At 37.0% G+C, this 14,226-nt stretch overlaps 1 protein-coding gene across 1 annotated transcript; it reads right to left on the bottom strand.

Annotated features, from left to right (window-relative positions):
• Window positions 1-5,517: 5,517 nt before the first annotated feature.
• Window positions 5,518-14,226, bottom strand: rgra (retinal G protein coupled receptor a). Its single transcript, XM_016511534.1, has 7 exons — window positions 13,849-14,226; window positions 13,453-13,609; window positions 12,550-12,671; window positions 9,295-9,448; window positions 8,935-9,052; window positions 8,134-8,247; window positions 5,518-6,567 (listed from the first exon to the last, which is right to left on the bottom strand). The coding sequence occupies exons 1-7, from the start codon at window positions 13,925-13,927 to the stop codon at window positions 6,424-6,426; spliced, it is 888 nt and encodes a 295-aa protein (XP_016367020.1). The 5' UTR covers window positions 13,928-14,226; the 3' UTR covers window positions 5,518-6,423.

Here is a 14,226-nt window from a genome sequence, read left to right as displayed (position 1 = left end):
CCGAATTCGAGCAGATCCTCCATGGTATGGAGATGAAGATGCTCCGTTGGTCTCTCGGCCTCACGCAATTCGACCGTGTCAGGAATGAAGATGTCCAAAGGTGAGTGGGCATGGCGGCCATAGTCGACAAGATGCGTGAAGCCTGACTCCGCTGGTATGGCCACATCATCAGAAGCGGCGATGATACAGTGGCAAAAACAGCCAACAACCTATCACCACCTGGACGACGACCGCGTGGTCGTCCAAAGAAGCGGTGGCTCGATCGTCTGGTGGAGGGCATGCACTCAGTCAATATCACCCCTGATGACGCCCTGGAAAAGCTAAGTGGCAAAAGGCATATATATATATATATATATCAAATATAGAATTTTAATAAAATATCCCATTAAAAACAATTTAACACAGTCTGCAAACACTCCTTCTGATGTACCTGATTTTTTTTAAAGCAATATAAATGTTGGATTTTATTCTATAGACAAAGTGGCATAATTCCACTATGATAAAATGTATTAAATTAAGCATAAACAAACCCACACAAAAAAGAAAATGAATAATAATGAACCTTTGCATCACATGATGTTGCGCATTTATTCAGTGCATGTAGTGCACTACATAATATGCATTCAAATGGTCTGTTTCCCCCCTGGGAGCTGTTGTTTTCATGTGCTCTTTCTGTCTTCCTCTCGCTCTCTTTTTAATTCCTCACTCTACAGCCTGTCTTTGCAGTCTATTCATTCACTGGAAATAATATGGTTTTAATTCCTTGCATTGGCTTGGCGTGAAGCACATACGTCATATCCCTAATCCCTCCTCTTCTTCACTGGATTCGTTCCCTAAGGATCAAAGTTTTTGTGCTGTTCCAGCCTGAACTCCATTCTGATCTGATCTGAAATCATGGAAAACAAGTTCACAATGTAATCTTCTGTGGTAAAAAAAAAGTATTAATTCATGATGTCTGTGTTTAAGTTGAAGCAATCATGGTTAAACTCCCATTTTATTGGCTTTGAAAGCTGTAATAAGCTGAAGGCTGTGTTTTATTTCTGTGTTTTGACACTTTTAGATATTTGCTCTGATTGTATTCTTCTGTTGACAGGATATTCAATATTCTCTGAATTTTTTTTTTTTTTTTAAGAATCACTGAATCTGGAGAAACACATTTTTACAAGCTCATAAAGTCATCTTCTTGAGTCTTGTTCAACATTTGTACTTATCTGGTGAGCACGTTCTGAGCGAATTTCATTTGTGGTTGATCTTTTAATCTGTTTCTATACTGAAACAGAATCCGGTAGATTACTGTATGTTTGGTTTTACTGTTTACATGCACATACTGTATAATATGAGAATACAGTGTTTGACTTCAAACCGTGTGTTCTTGTCATGCCAAGTAACAAATCACAGACCTGCTGCACATGTGGACATGTGAAATTGAAATATGCAGGAAAAAAATTATTTAAAATGTTTAATCCATGTGCCTGAATGAATCATAAACAAAAGGATTAAGCTAACCTTGTTGAGAAAATACAATTTCATTAATGGAGGCTGGCTCAGACAGCAGCCAAGCTAGTCACTTGTAAAATTAACCCAAGCTAAGAAATCGTTACACATCATCAGCTCTCTATTTCTCTTTATTAACAGGCGAAAACATGGACGGGCAGTTTCACATTTAAAAGTCATGTTACCAGATCGGGGATCTATTGTATGTGACATAAAAATTTAGAGCAATTGAGACTCCTTTTTCTTTGAGGAATCTGTGGTGCCCATTGTCCACTTGTCATTGTGACATAGAGTTTAAAATATTTAATACAAAATACATTTTCTCAAAGACTCAGAGTGAAAACTCAGTTTCACTTAGTACTTATTACAATGTAAATTAATTGTTTATGAAATAAATTCAACTCAATTATACTATTTTTTTTTGTCTCTGGCTGGCAGCTTAAGATTTGATTTTATTACACCATTACATTGAATTGGTTATTACTGATATTAATATTTACATTTACATTTAGTCAATTAGCAGACGCTTTGATCCAAAGCGACTTACAAATGAGGCAATAGAAGCAATCAAACCAGCAAAAGAGCAATATTATGTTAGTTCTGTGACTAGTCCCAGTTAGTCTAATGCAGTACCTATAGCAAGGTGTTTTTTTGGTAATAATAACAAATAAAAAGAAAACAAGTAAACATAATAGAAAAAGAATAGAGAGAGAGGATCAATTTTATTTTTAAATAAATAAAAAGAACACAAGCAGATCGAATAGAGAGTGCTTATGTTAGAGGGTCAAGTTTTTTAATTATAAATAAAAGAAAACAAGTAGGTAGAATAGAAATAGAATAGAGAGTGCTAGTGTTAGTGGGTTAAGGTGTTTTATATATATATATATTATAAAAGAAAACAAGTAGATAGAATAGAAATAGAATAGAGAGTGTTAGTGTTAGTTTTAGAGGATAATTTTTTATAATAAATAAAAAGAAAACGTAGTTAGAATGGACATAGAATAGAGAGTGAAACTGTTAGAGGGTCAAGTTTTTTTAATAAATAAAAAGAAATCAAGTAGATAGAATAGAAATAGAATAGAGAGTGCTAGTTTTAGAGGGTCAAGTGTAGGTGGAAGAGAGATGTGTTTTTAGCTGTTTCTTGAAGAATCAAGTTGGGCATCTAACTGAAATTATTGCGTATCTCTTTTTTTCCTCCATTCACATTTGTTTCTCCCTGCTGAGAATGAATGGACAGTGTTATTATTAACTAAAACTATAAAAAATTATTTTTGGTAATTGAATAAAGCTAAAATAAAATATAAATATTGGATGAAGAAAAACAAAAAACCTAAAAGAAACCTAGAAATGTTAAAATAAATATTAATTTGAGATACTAAAACTGAAATAAAATTAAATTAAAGCTACATATAAAACTGAAACAATTCAATAATAAAAATGACAAAATCACTTAGAATTTCTAAATTGCAAATTAAAAGGAAAACTGAAAATATAAACAAAAGCTAATTCAAAACATTAACAAATACTACAAAAGTATATAGATAGTATTTAAACAATCCACTAACAGTGTTTATTTATGGAATAATTAATTCTTGATATCCAGGTTTTTACTGTCTTTTTTTTTTAAGGTCAGATCAAATTACTACAAAAGTCATGTAGGCAATATGCATATATCCCTTTTCATTCCACAATATAGTTAATATGACTTTAGCGCTTTAAATGACTGAGAACACAGCGCTCTCTAAAGAGCAATGACGCACACATCAGTAATCCAGATTACACTATGTCCATAATCCTATAAAATACAATTTCTTAAAAAAAAACACCAAAAAAGTTTTTTTTTTGTTTTTTTTTACTGTTGTATGTCTAATTGTTCAAACATTTATTTAATGTTTATGAACACACAGTAGCACAAATCCCCAATATCTCAATATGTTTGGTGCTAAATGGAGCTCGCTTTCATCATTTTTCCACTGGTGTTGTGTTGACTATCGCTCGTTGTGAAAACGCTGCCAGCATGAACTGCCTGTTCTGTTGTTATGACAGACTGCTTCCCATTTACATTTGCGTAATGATTGCGTAATCTGCTTCAAATGTTGTTTAATCAAAAAAAAATTACATGACTTCTGGAAGCCATTTTGACCTTTCACTCTGCTCTTGAACCTTTGGACATCTGATCTTAAGTTTGTGACTGATTACTCTGGATTGCAAGGCAGCGGATCAGACACTCTCGATGTCAGTACAATGTGTTACATGTTATGAACCGACTACATATCAAAGAACCGTTTGTATCTCATAGTGACATCACATGTGTGATTTATTATTTCACTTGTTTGGACCTCAAAGCAAATCCACTTGGATTTCACAAAGCTGTGGGCCATTCGTGTTAATATACAGAAGATATTTTGAAGAGTCTTTCCTTTTTGTTTGATACAAGTATTCTAAGTATGAAAATAGATTTCAAAAGTTTGGACAAAGAAATTCCATATTTATGCCAGTTATGCATTGGTTTACCTCTGTAAAACCACTGTAAATACCAGTGGTATGTTTCAAAATTGCTAATGAGTTTTGTGACTTGGCTGCCCTCCACAAATTTGCCACATTTTTCGATGACATCTTGAATGAAGATTTAGGGTATTTTATAAAATATTATTTTATTTTTATAAGCATTCTTTCCATGCACCAAAATCTTTTTAGTGGTATGCAAATAAGTGGCCAAAATTAATCGTTTGTATATGCTTTTAGTCTGTTTGTTCTTAGTTTGAATTGTTGTGTGGATTTCTGAATGCAGGATCATTAAAATGAAAGAAATAAGCAGTCGTATGTAAGTAATGTAATATAAATATCAATATACGCAGAAGCTAAAGCCATCTCTTATGTCAGCAGTGATTTGTGACCTCAAAGAAAGAAGGGAAAAATACAGTAATGGGGCCATATATAAAATACAAATTATGAAAAAGTGAAGGAAGATGTAAACCATCTTGGGAAAATCGAGTAAGTTACTTTTAAGTACAAAAGTAAAAATAATTGAATTAAAAAAAAAAATGCATAAAGATGCTGAGCAGTGTCAGATTTGCTTTTTGGGAAGTTTGGGAATGAACATCTTCACAGTTCTCCAGTTCACTAAAATGTTCAGTGGTCCAGAGAACTGACATAATAAAAGACATAATAAAGTAGCCACCAATGTTTATTTCACTGTTGTGCATCTTGGCTGAGATATACAGATATCAGATGTTGCTGACAAGACATCCACTGAACATCATTCACAGGTTAATGAAAGTGCACTTGAGGAAGTCAAGTTTAAAGTGGACACAAGAGCTTTTAAAGACTAATTAGGTTGTAGCATTACAGTGACACTTGAACCACTGCAGAGACATTATGTGTCAGGCGGCACAGTTGTACATATCTATCATTTGTTCATTAGCATGTCACATACACAAACATTGTGGCACAGAAAAGTATATTTTTCATATGCATCCTTATGTTTAATAGTTGATACTACTGTATATTGTCAGATATTTCTGAAATTCCATTTATATATTTTCTCTGTATTCTATGTTTACTTCTATTTGTTCTACTTCTATCATCAACTAAAACTCAGTAGTTAACTTGTTTTGCACTTCATTATGTCAGCATAATGTATCATTTTTATTGTGTATTTATTAAGATGTTAAATAAGTATTGAGTATTTGTTTTTTAGTACAAATGTGTAAAAAGAGTGACCTTTTGTCTGTTTGTCTTTGCAAGCATTGTAGTCTGTTATAAAATTTAATTCTGAAAGAAAAAAAAAAGCTAGAAATATGCACATTTTATGCAATTTCTAGCAAAGTTACTTGGCATTACATGCTACTTTGGCTTGTGATATTCAACCTCTTTATTGAACATTACCATCTATGTATGTAGTAATGCTATTTCTGTTATGCACAAAGTGAAACTAAAATTAAATTAAAAATATGAAACACATTTGTATGTTACCTGACAAAATGTTTTTTCCTTACAGTGTACAAAATAGCAACATAAAAATGATTTGGGATTCATTTATTATTTTTCAGATGCCAGAATGATTCATGTTAAAACAGAGACAGAATCTGCAGAGGGAAAACGAGACCACCAGTCTGAACATTTCCAATCGCAGTGAGTCTCATGCATAATCTTTTCCTTTTGACTAATCTTGTGCCCTGGGGAATGTGTTTTCATGAAAAGCACCATTGTTTCTGGGATTAGAAAATGTTGCTTGCCTAATTCTGTCTCATAAACTTGATGTAGACCTTTATCTCATAGCAAATTATTTCCCTATGTGCAAAATAAAGTACACTTTATTTCCTGGGTGTGCCAAATTGTACATTCTGGTTAACATCAAATAAATTAATATAATGTAGAGACGGTAAAAAGTATTGCACTCCTAAAGCTAGCAGTAAATTAAGTTGTTTATTTTTTGTAGCAGCCACATTTTCACTAATTGTGACATTTAAAAGCCAGTTTTAATGTACAGTGTAATGGCACTTATATGCAATAAAATATCTTGAAAGTTCACTCACAACCTCAAAATATAGGTTATATGGTTGATTGTGTTTACTTTCAGAACTGCATATATGGAATCAGCTTAACCCTTATTAAATGATGGCCACAAATTCTCTTCTTAAATGTTCTCTGCAATGATACGGATGAAATTGGACCCCGTTCTGTAACATTTCCATTAGGAGCAGCTTATGTGCTTTGTCAAAATATCAGTTTAGAAATTGTATTACTTGCTGAAATCTTCTATATTAAATATAAAAGACCAAACTACCACAAACACAGACTCCACACTCATGTCGACAAACAGTCCACAAAAATACAGCAAGAATGACATAGGCACACAATTCCAATAAGCAAGTGTCATACCTGTTAGAAACTACCAGGACATTAAACTGTTATCACATTCTTAGTTTATTTGGTCTTGCTCTCAACAGCAGAAGTCTCAATCTTTTGGCCAGTGAGCAACTGCCAGATTCCTCCTCTGTAGTTCTCATTTCCGAGGGAGTAAACAAAGACATTGAATGTAGGTGATGTCTTAGCCAAAATGGGTGCAATCTGTAAGAATATGTTCAGAACAGATTCATTTTATGCACACAGTATTGAATAAATAGTTTAACAGAAATGTTATGCATCAGTTACTGTTTACACTACAGTCTCCAAATTTATTTGATCAAAAATCCAGTAAAATTGAAAACAACTAGTTTCTCTTTGAATTTGTTTTAAAATGTAATGTATTCGTGTAATGACAAAGCTGAATTTTCTTCAGTCATTACTCCAGTCTTCAGTGATCCTTCAGAAATCATTCATGTTGATTGGTGCTCAAGTAACAGAAGAAACAAAAACGTGTTGTGCTGCTTAATATTTTTGTGTTATACAAGATTCTTTAATTAATATATATATATACATACATACAGTTGGGTCCATATATATTTGGACACAGGCACAATTTTTATTATTTTAGCTGCTGACCAAAACATCTTCAAGTTACAGTTGTATCATGAATTTAGGTTTAAGTGCACACTCTGAGCTTTAATTTGAGGGTATTCTCATCAAAATTGGAGGAAAGGTTAAGGAATTACAACGGACCATAAGTAATTGGACAGCTGACTCAAAAGCTTTTTCATGGACAGGCGTGGGCTATTTCTTCATTATTTCTATATCAATTAAGCAGGTAAATGGTCTGGAGTTGATTGTGCCATTTGCTGCTGTGAATCATGTGGTCATAGGAGCTCTCCGTGCAAGTGAAACAGACAATTGTTAGGCTTCAAAAACAAAACAAATCTATCAGAGAGATAGCAGGAACATTCTGAGTTCAGCAAGTGAAATGCATGCTCAGTCGGGTTGAAATCAGGAGAAACTAAAGGCAGAAAGACCCACAAACAAACAACAACTGTCAGCTGCAGTAAAGGCCTGGCAAAGCATCACAAATGAGGAAACCCAGTCTCTGGTGATGTCCATGAGTTCCAGACTTAAGGCAGTCATTGCCTGCAATGGATTCTCAACAAAATATTAAAAATGAACATTTTATTTATGATTATATTTATTTGTCCAATTACATTTGAGCCCCTGAAAATGAGGGGACTGTGTATAAAAATGGTTGTAATTTCTAAGCATTTTATGTTTTATTTTTTTCAACCCCTTGAATTAAAGCTTAAAGTCTGCACTTCAATTCCATCTTGTTTTATTTTTAATTCTGTTCTGGTGGCATACAGAGTCAAAATTATGAAAATTGTGTCAGTGTCCAAATATATATGGACCTAACTGTTTATATAAAATCAGTGTAAGAATTGGATGTGTCATGTATTAATTTCATTCAAAAAAAAAAAAAGAAAGAAAAATGAGTGACTGAATGGTAGTATGTTTTTATTTGAGGTTTACTGTAACCTTTATAACTTTTTATTTTCTTCTGTGGAACACAAAAGAAAATTTGATAAATCTATCAGGGTTTTTTTTTCCAATGTTGTTTTGGAACCCACTGACTTTCATTGTATACACAAAACCAAACTTTACAGTATCTTCTTTTGTGTTCTACAAGAAGACATAAAGGTAGGTAAATGATTCATGTTGGGAGGAACTATCTTTCTGTGGGTGTCTGCTGTGCTTCAAACATGATTTCCTTACCATTCTCAGTTTAGGAGAGACAAGGGTTGCGTTCTCCACAGCAGCATAGTAAGCCAGGATACCATAGGGGCCCCAGCAAAACAGCATGGTCTTCAGAGGAGTGCCACAGTTGAACTGCACATAGAGAGCAAGCAGGAGATTTAGACTTAGTTGGATTTGTCACATGATGCTTAGTCACATGATGCAGGTTTAACTTTGATGTAACATATACACCATTAAACATTCTACTGTTCTGATGAGCGAACAAACACAAAGCACACACACACACACACACACACACAAGGAGTTAATTAGAACAAATGTCATAAGCTCAATTAGGCATGAAGGCTCAACAAAGACATAATAAAATGACCTACATACTACAGGCTGTAGTACTTTTATGTGTACTACTGAGAAAAACAAAACAAACTTAAAGTGATTCTGTGCTATTATTACTATTATTATATTTCAGCTTTATTCCATTTAACAAAATGATTTTAATAGTTTTAGTTTCAGTTAAGGATATTAACCCTGTTCTGTGGTTGTCTTAACTGTCTGTAAGGAAACCCTCTTCCTTTTCAATCACTTTGGTATTGGTGTGCATGCAATTTTTTTGTGTTACATAATAGTTCTGTCCTAGAGAAGAGTTCAGTAGCTGTTGCAGAGATGCCTTTGTGCTCCCAGGCAAAACGTTTCTTTGACCTACTCAAACCCTGTGAATAACAGTGTTATGCAATGTGAGGGGAAATGTATACTCTGTTCTTTTCATGCACCCTTTGGTCTCACATGTCAAATTCTAATATGGTACAGAGGATACTTTACCTTGGCTTGGCCAGTCTTCTTGAATTTCCTATCAATGGACTGATAGGAAGACATCACAACAAACATCTGAATGCCCATGTTGAAGATGGACATGGGGATCAAGTAAGACACATAGTTCCTGTGTAAAAGGACAGACACAATTCCATTATAGGTCTTATTTTACAGTTAACAGATTTACAAGGAAATGAGAGTCATGTGACCTCTCCATGACCCTAATATTGCTTTTTATGTGGGTCAGAACGCACATTTGAATATATGGGTTAAAATGTGACTGAAGCGGACACTAGTGAGCAATGTCTTATGTTATAATCATACAAAATGACGTGAATTATGAATGTAGTAATTAACTGTGCATCTTACCTGTCACCCTTGCTGTAGTCCAGTGTGCAGCAGGTCCTCAGGGGCTCGTAGTCATATTCTCCCCAGCCAATCAGAGGCATGGCGGCCCAGAAGGCAGTGAAGAGCCAGATGAAGATAACCAAGGTGATGGCACTGCTCCACTGCAGCTTTGTCCCTAATAACAAAAGGTATTACTACAAAAATACAAGTTATACTGTTTACTACACTGAAGTTTACTAAATAAATACAACAGTGGTACTGGTATCATAACAGCATTTACAGCTAATTATTAGCTTACAATCTTTAGACATTCATGTTCATACATATGCATAAAAACAAAAGAAAAAGACAATGTATTTATTGCTTAAATAAGTAATAGGAATATTTTATGAACCAAAATTAGAAGGGCATAGTAGGCACTGAGCATCTTCAAGAAAGAGAGAGTCATGCAAGCATTCTTAATGTTTTTGAGTCTCTTATACTCACCAAGGCTGAATTTAATTAATATTCTGAAATATTAAAATTTTAAATAACTGTTTTTTTATTTTAATATATTTTAAAATGTAATTTATTCCTGTGATGGCAAAGCTGATTTTTCAGCAGCCAATAATCCAGACTTCACATCCTTAAATCATTCTACACTCTTAAAAACAAAGATTCTTTACTAGCATCTGTAGTTCCATGAAGAACCTTTAACATATAAAAAAGGTTCTTTATAGTAGAAAAAGGTTCTTGAGGTTATAAAAATGTTCATATAACAAAAACAAAATGGTTATTTTAAGAACTATTCACAGAAGAGTAGTTCCCTTCCGAGGGAACTTCGAACGGCGTCCTCTAGGGGATGCTATGGGGAACACCTCCAGCATGACCAGTGTCTGAAGCATACATGTAAACGCACCAATGCTATTGGCCGGCGACAGCCTATGACGTCATCACCGGCACGACCACGTTATAAAAGGGCGCCAGGAGAACACGTCATTCTCTTCTTCGTCTTCAGAGACTGTTTTGTTTGAAGTGCATACTGGTAAGAACGTTGTTTCTGTTTGTTACTATTATGGCGAGCACTAGCACTAGCAAGGCGTTTAGGAGATGTGTGGATCCGTGTCTGCGTTATTTTTGACACCCAATGACACACACGACCTTTGCGTCATATGTTTGGCCGAAGAGCACGCGTGTGACATCCTTGAGGAGGCGGCATGCGTTCATTGTGAGCTTTTTTCCATGAGGAAGCTCCGCTCCCGTTTGGCCCTTTTTTCGAGGAAAGAGGGTCAGCCATCGGTTCCTCAGGGCTCAGGACCAGCCGCTGCTGAGGCACAGAGGAAACTGAGCTCATGGGGGTCTCAGGTGGACCTGGCCGATGAATTAAAGAAGGGGCTTTCCCTTTCTCGTTCATCGGTCATGGACGAGAGTGATCTGCTGGAGGATGATGTTATTTCTCTGACGTCATCCGATCCAGCGGCTAAAAGACAGGTTCAGAAGGCTAGTGTCGAGGGGTCAGAGGCAAGACCTGAGGGAGGTGATCCAGACGAGGCGTTCCCAACACTCTCGTCCGGACCGGGACGGATCTCCCTCTTAGGGTATTTACATCTACCCTTGTCTTCCTCCCCCAATTCCCCTGTTAACCCTTTACTGCCCTAATCATGGTAAGAACCTTCATGCAACCGGCATTACAGTCTCCGGCTGGACCAATGATGCTTTTGGGCACCTTTCTAAAATCCTTTATGGTAAGGGTGACGCGATCTACTTCGTCCTCTTTTTCTGAGTGGATTTAGGCCCCGGATTTCCTGGGCTTCAATCTTCTGCTGTATCTCTGTTGATACCTGTATGGTTGAGCTTGGTAGTGCTCCCTCTTTTCCGAGGGGTTTCTATGAGCACGCCGCTCCCTCCTGACAATGGTTGCTGTGGCTTTAGTAACAGTTTTTCTAAATCCATATCTATGGTAAGTGCTCACGCTAGTTCTTTGTGCACTTTTTCTAGTCCATATTCATGGCAGGTGTGCACGCTAGTCTTTGTGCACCTTTTTTAAAAACCCTTGTTGGGTAAGGGTGGTGCAATGCTGACCTCGTCCCCTTTCTCTGAGTTGGTTCTGGCCCCGGTTTTACCTTAAGCCCCACTCTCCGTGTACACACTTTGTAGACAGGGTGTTGCTACTAGTCCCCTGGGTATCTTATACTCTCAGAGTGGGAAGTAGTCCCTGTGTTACAAGCCAGGATATGGGTTTTTGCCAGCCCTGGTTCTTGGCTGTATCCCCTTAAAGGAATCCTTTCTTTATTATTCCAAGCCTTGAGCTTTGCCCTGGGCTCTGGTTTTTCATAAGCCAGCCCTAGCAGGTAAGTTTTTTGGCCCAGCTCGGGCCTTTTTTGGCCGTAGGGGGTCATATCACTAACAGCCGTCAGAAATGTCCTAGGGGCAGCTCCTCTGATTTGGTTGAGTTGGTACTTAGTGCTCGTCTCAGTATTGGCATGCACTCCCCTCAGCATGGTGGCATGTGTATACCGTTCCCCATAGCGACCCCTAGAGGACGCAGTTCGAAGTTCCCTCGGAAGGGAACGTCTCAGGTTACATATGTAACCATGGTTCCCTGAGAAGGGAACGAGACACTGCGTCCTCTAATCTCCTTGCCATGCTTCGGACGTAAGCTTCAGGCGAAAAAGCGGATGACGTGTTCTCCTGGCGCCCTTTTATACTGTGGTCGCGCCGGTTATGACGTCATAGACTGTCGACGGCCAATAGCATTGGTGCGTTTACATGTATGCTTCAGACACCGGTCACACTGGAGGCATTCTCCATAGTGACCCCTAGAGGACGCAGTGTCTCGTTCCCTTCTCAGGGAACCATGGTTACATACGTAACCTGAGACGTTCTTGTAGTTCTTATATGTAATATTTACAAATGCCTCTTCCTACTTTTAAAACCTATATTTTTAATATTAGTGTAATATTCTGATATGGTGCTCAAAAAATATTTGCTGAATAAAAGTATTAATTTATTTTTAAAAATCTTTAGTGTCAAAGTTTTGAATGGTTGTGTATGTGTATGTTTTTGTTATTTACATTTACACACCATAACATATTAGCATGCTTTGTGTTCACATTTAAAATGGCTATTCACTGAGATTCTGAAAAGAATGGCCTTTGGTGAAGCCTATGTGCACTATAAGTGCCTTTAGCAGGTGGTCTTGGCAACATGGGTGGGCTGAACTTGAACAAAGCATGTCAAATATCCTTCTGATGTGGTAAGAAGCATCTCATTCGTTCTTTTACTTTTGTTACTCACTTGTGCAGTACTGGTGGTATCTGTCCCAAGCAACGGCTGCAATAAAATGGATGCTGGCAAGAGCAGTCATAAAGCCCTGGAATCCATGGGTTTGGCATCCGTCTGATCCATAAGGCCAGTATCTGGAGTTTCAAGAAGATGAAGTATTTAAAAAGATAAAAGTTTGCTGGTTGATGTTAATAGCTTATGTTGTTTATCTGTATTAATAGTTTTAAATTAATAGTCATGTGTTATGTATTTTTCTCAATGACAGATTTTTCTAACTTGTTTCCTCTATCTTGAATATTTGATCACATCCTTGCTTGTATCAGTAAAAATTGAAATCTAACATATTGGTGTTTTGGAACATGGTAGCTGGTTTCTGGCCCAAACGGCTCATTAGCTGGCTACAGTTTTCCAAAAAAAAAACAGCTGATTTTTTTGCACTAGCTAATGACCAACTGTTGGAAACCAACTACCATGCTGGATATTCCAACAATGAATTCCTGCTTACAATCATCAATCAATCAATAAATAATAGTTTCCCAGCCTGGCCAACCTGGTGTTGCCAGAAAGGGCAGACGAAAATGCCCAAATCTTCTCTAAAACCAGCCAACAAACCAGATTGTCCAGACCAGGGAGACCAGCTAAAACCAGAAAATCACCTTAGGCTGGATTATGCTATTTACTTTGGCAGGGATGTGATTAAAAGACGCATTTCGTCACACAGACAGTTAAAAATATCATGCAACCCCAACTATCCCTCTAACTTAACACCTGCACTTCAGTCATTCATTACGAAAAAAGGCCCCTCTTAAGCAGCATTACATCACAGCTGTATTTACACACTACACCCGTGACGCAGCGTCGCCTCTAGGGGTTCCGTCAACAACATCATCAACACACAAACGTGCGCGTGCTCACCTCAGAAAACTGGAGAAGGCAGCAACTGTGGCGTTCATAGAAATACCCATATCTGCCATGGCCAGACTGAACACGAGAAAATTACTTGGGGTCCGTAATTCTCTTATTTTAAGAAAAGCAACAACGGTGACAGCATTTAGGAAGAACCCGAGGAGACCTTCAGAGGACACAGAAAACGTGTGAACATTCAGAGCTTCTCGATACCCCCAAAACAACGCGGTTACACAACAGTAACATACATTCATTGACAGTCTTCAGATAGACAGTTAAATCACCGCTATGTGTTTTACAACCGTTTTGCTATCGTTCCTGGATAAAGCGCATCCTATTGAGGCAATGCATATCCACAAATTAATACACGCGATCTTCTTTTTTTAACCTGAACATGACTCTTACCCTCCACGAGCAGACAAGATCCCAGGGAGAACACATCAAACTCGGAGAATCCCTCCGGTAATGGATACGACGTTACCATTTTGAACGCAATTCTAATACCAAACTATGCAGAACGACAGTCCGCTCGCGCGCGCGATGTGCCTCAGGGTGTTCAATCGAAGCCTTCTTTTAAAGGAGCATTTCACGTGAAAAAGCATGAACGTAATTATGTAAAGCCCTCTCCCTCTGCCTCAATCCGCACAAGAATGTCTTAATGAATATAACAACTCCTACCATTGACCCCTAATACGTATTTACACAGGGCGACTGTAAAGCGCTCATTCAGTTAAACAACAAGCCTTTGTGTGTCGGACGCTTGAGCGCTCTGATGATAAGACC

The sequence above is a fragment of the Sinocyclocheilus rhinocerous genome, unplaced genomic scaffold (assembly GCF_001515625.1).
Source record: "Sinocyclocheilus rhinocerous isolate Xijiao unplaced genomic scaffold, SAMN03320098_v1.1 scaffold1243, whole genome shotgun sequence".
Lineage (NCBI taxonomy): Eukaryota > Metazoa > Chordata > Actinopteri > Cypriniformes > Cyprinidae > Sinocyclocheilus > Sinocyclocheilus rhinocerous.
The sequence above is the reverse complement of the archived record's forward strand: the minus strand, read 5'-3'. Positions and strand labels throughout refer to the sequence as shown.

Bases quoted from the DNA above. Each gene is read 5' to 3' on its own strand.
- rgra (XM_016511534.1), bottom strand. From the start codon at position 13,927: ATGGTAACGTCGTATCCATTACCGGAGGGATTCTCCGAGTTTGATGTG. The intron at 13,610-13,848 runs GTAAGAGTCATG...TGTCCTCTGAAG, and splicing joins ATCTTGTCTGCTCGTGGAGG to GTCTCCTCGGGTTCTTCCTA. The intron at 12,672-13,452 runs GTGAGCACGCGC...TTGAAACTCCAG, and splicing joins GCCTTCTCCAGTTTTCTGAG to ATACTGGCCTTATGGATCAG.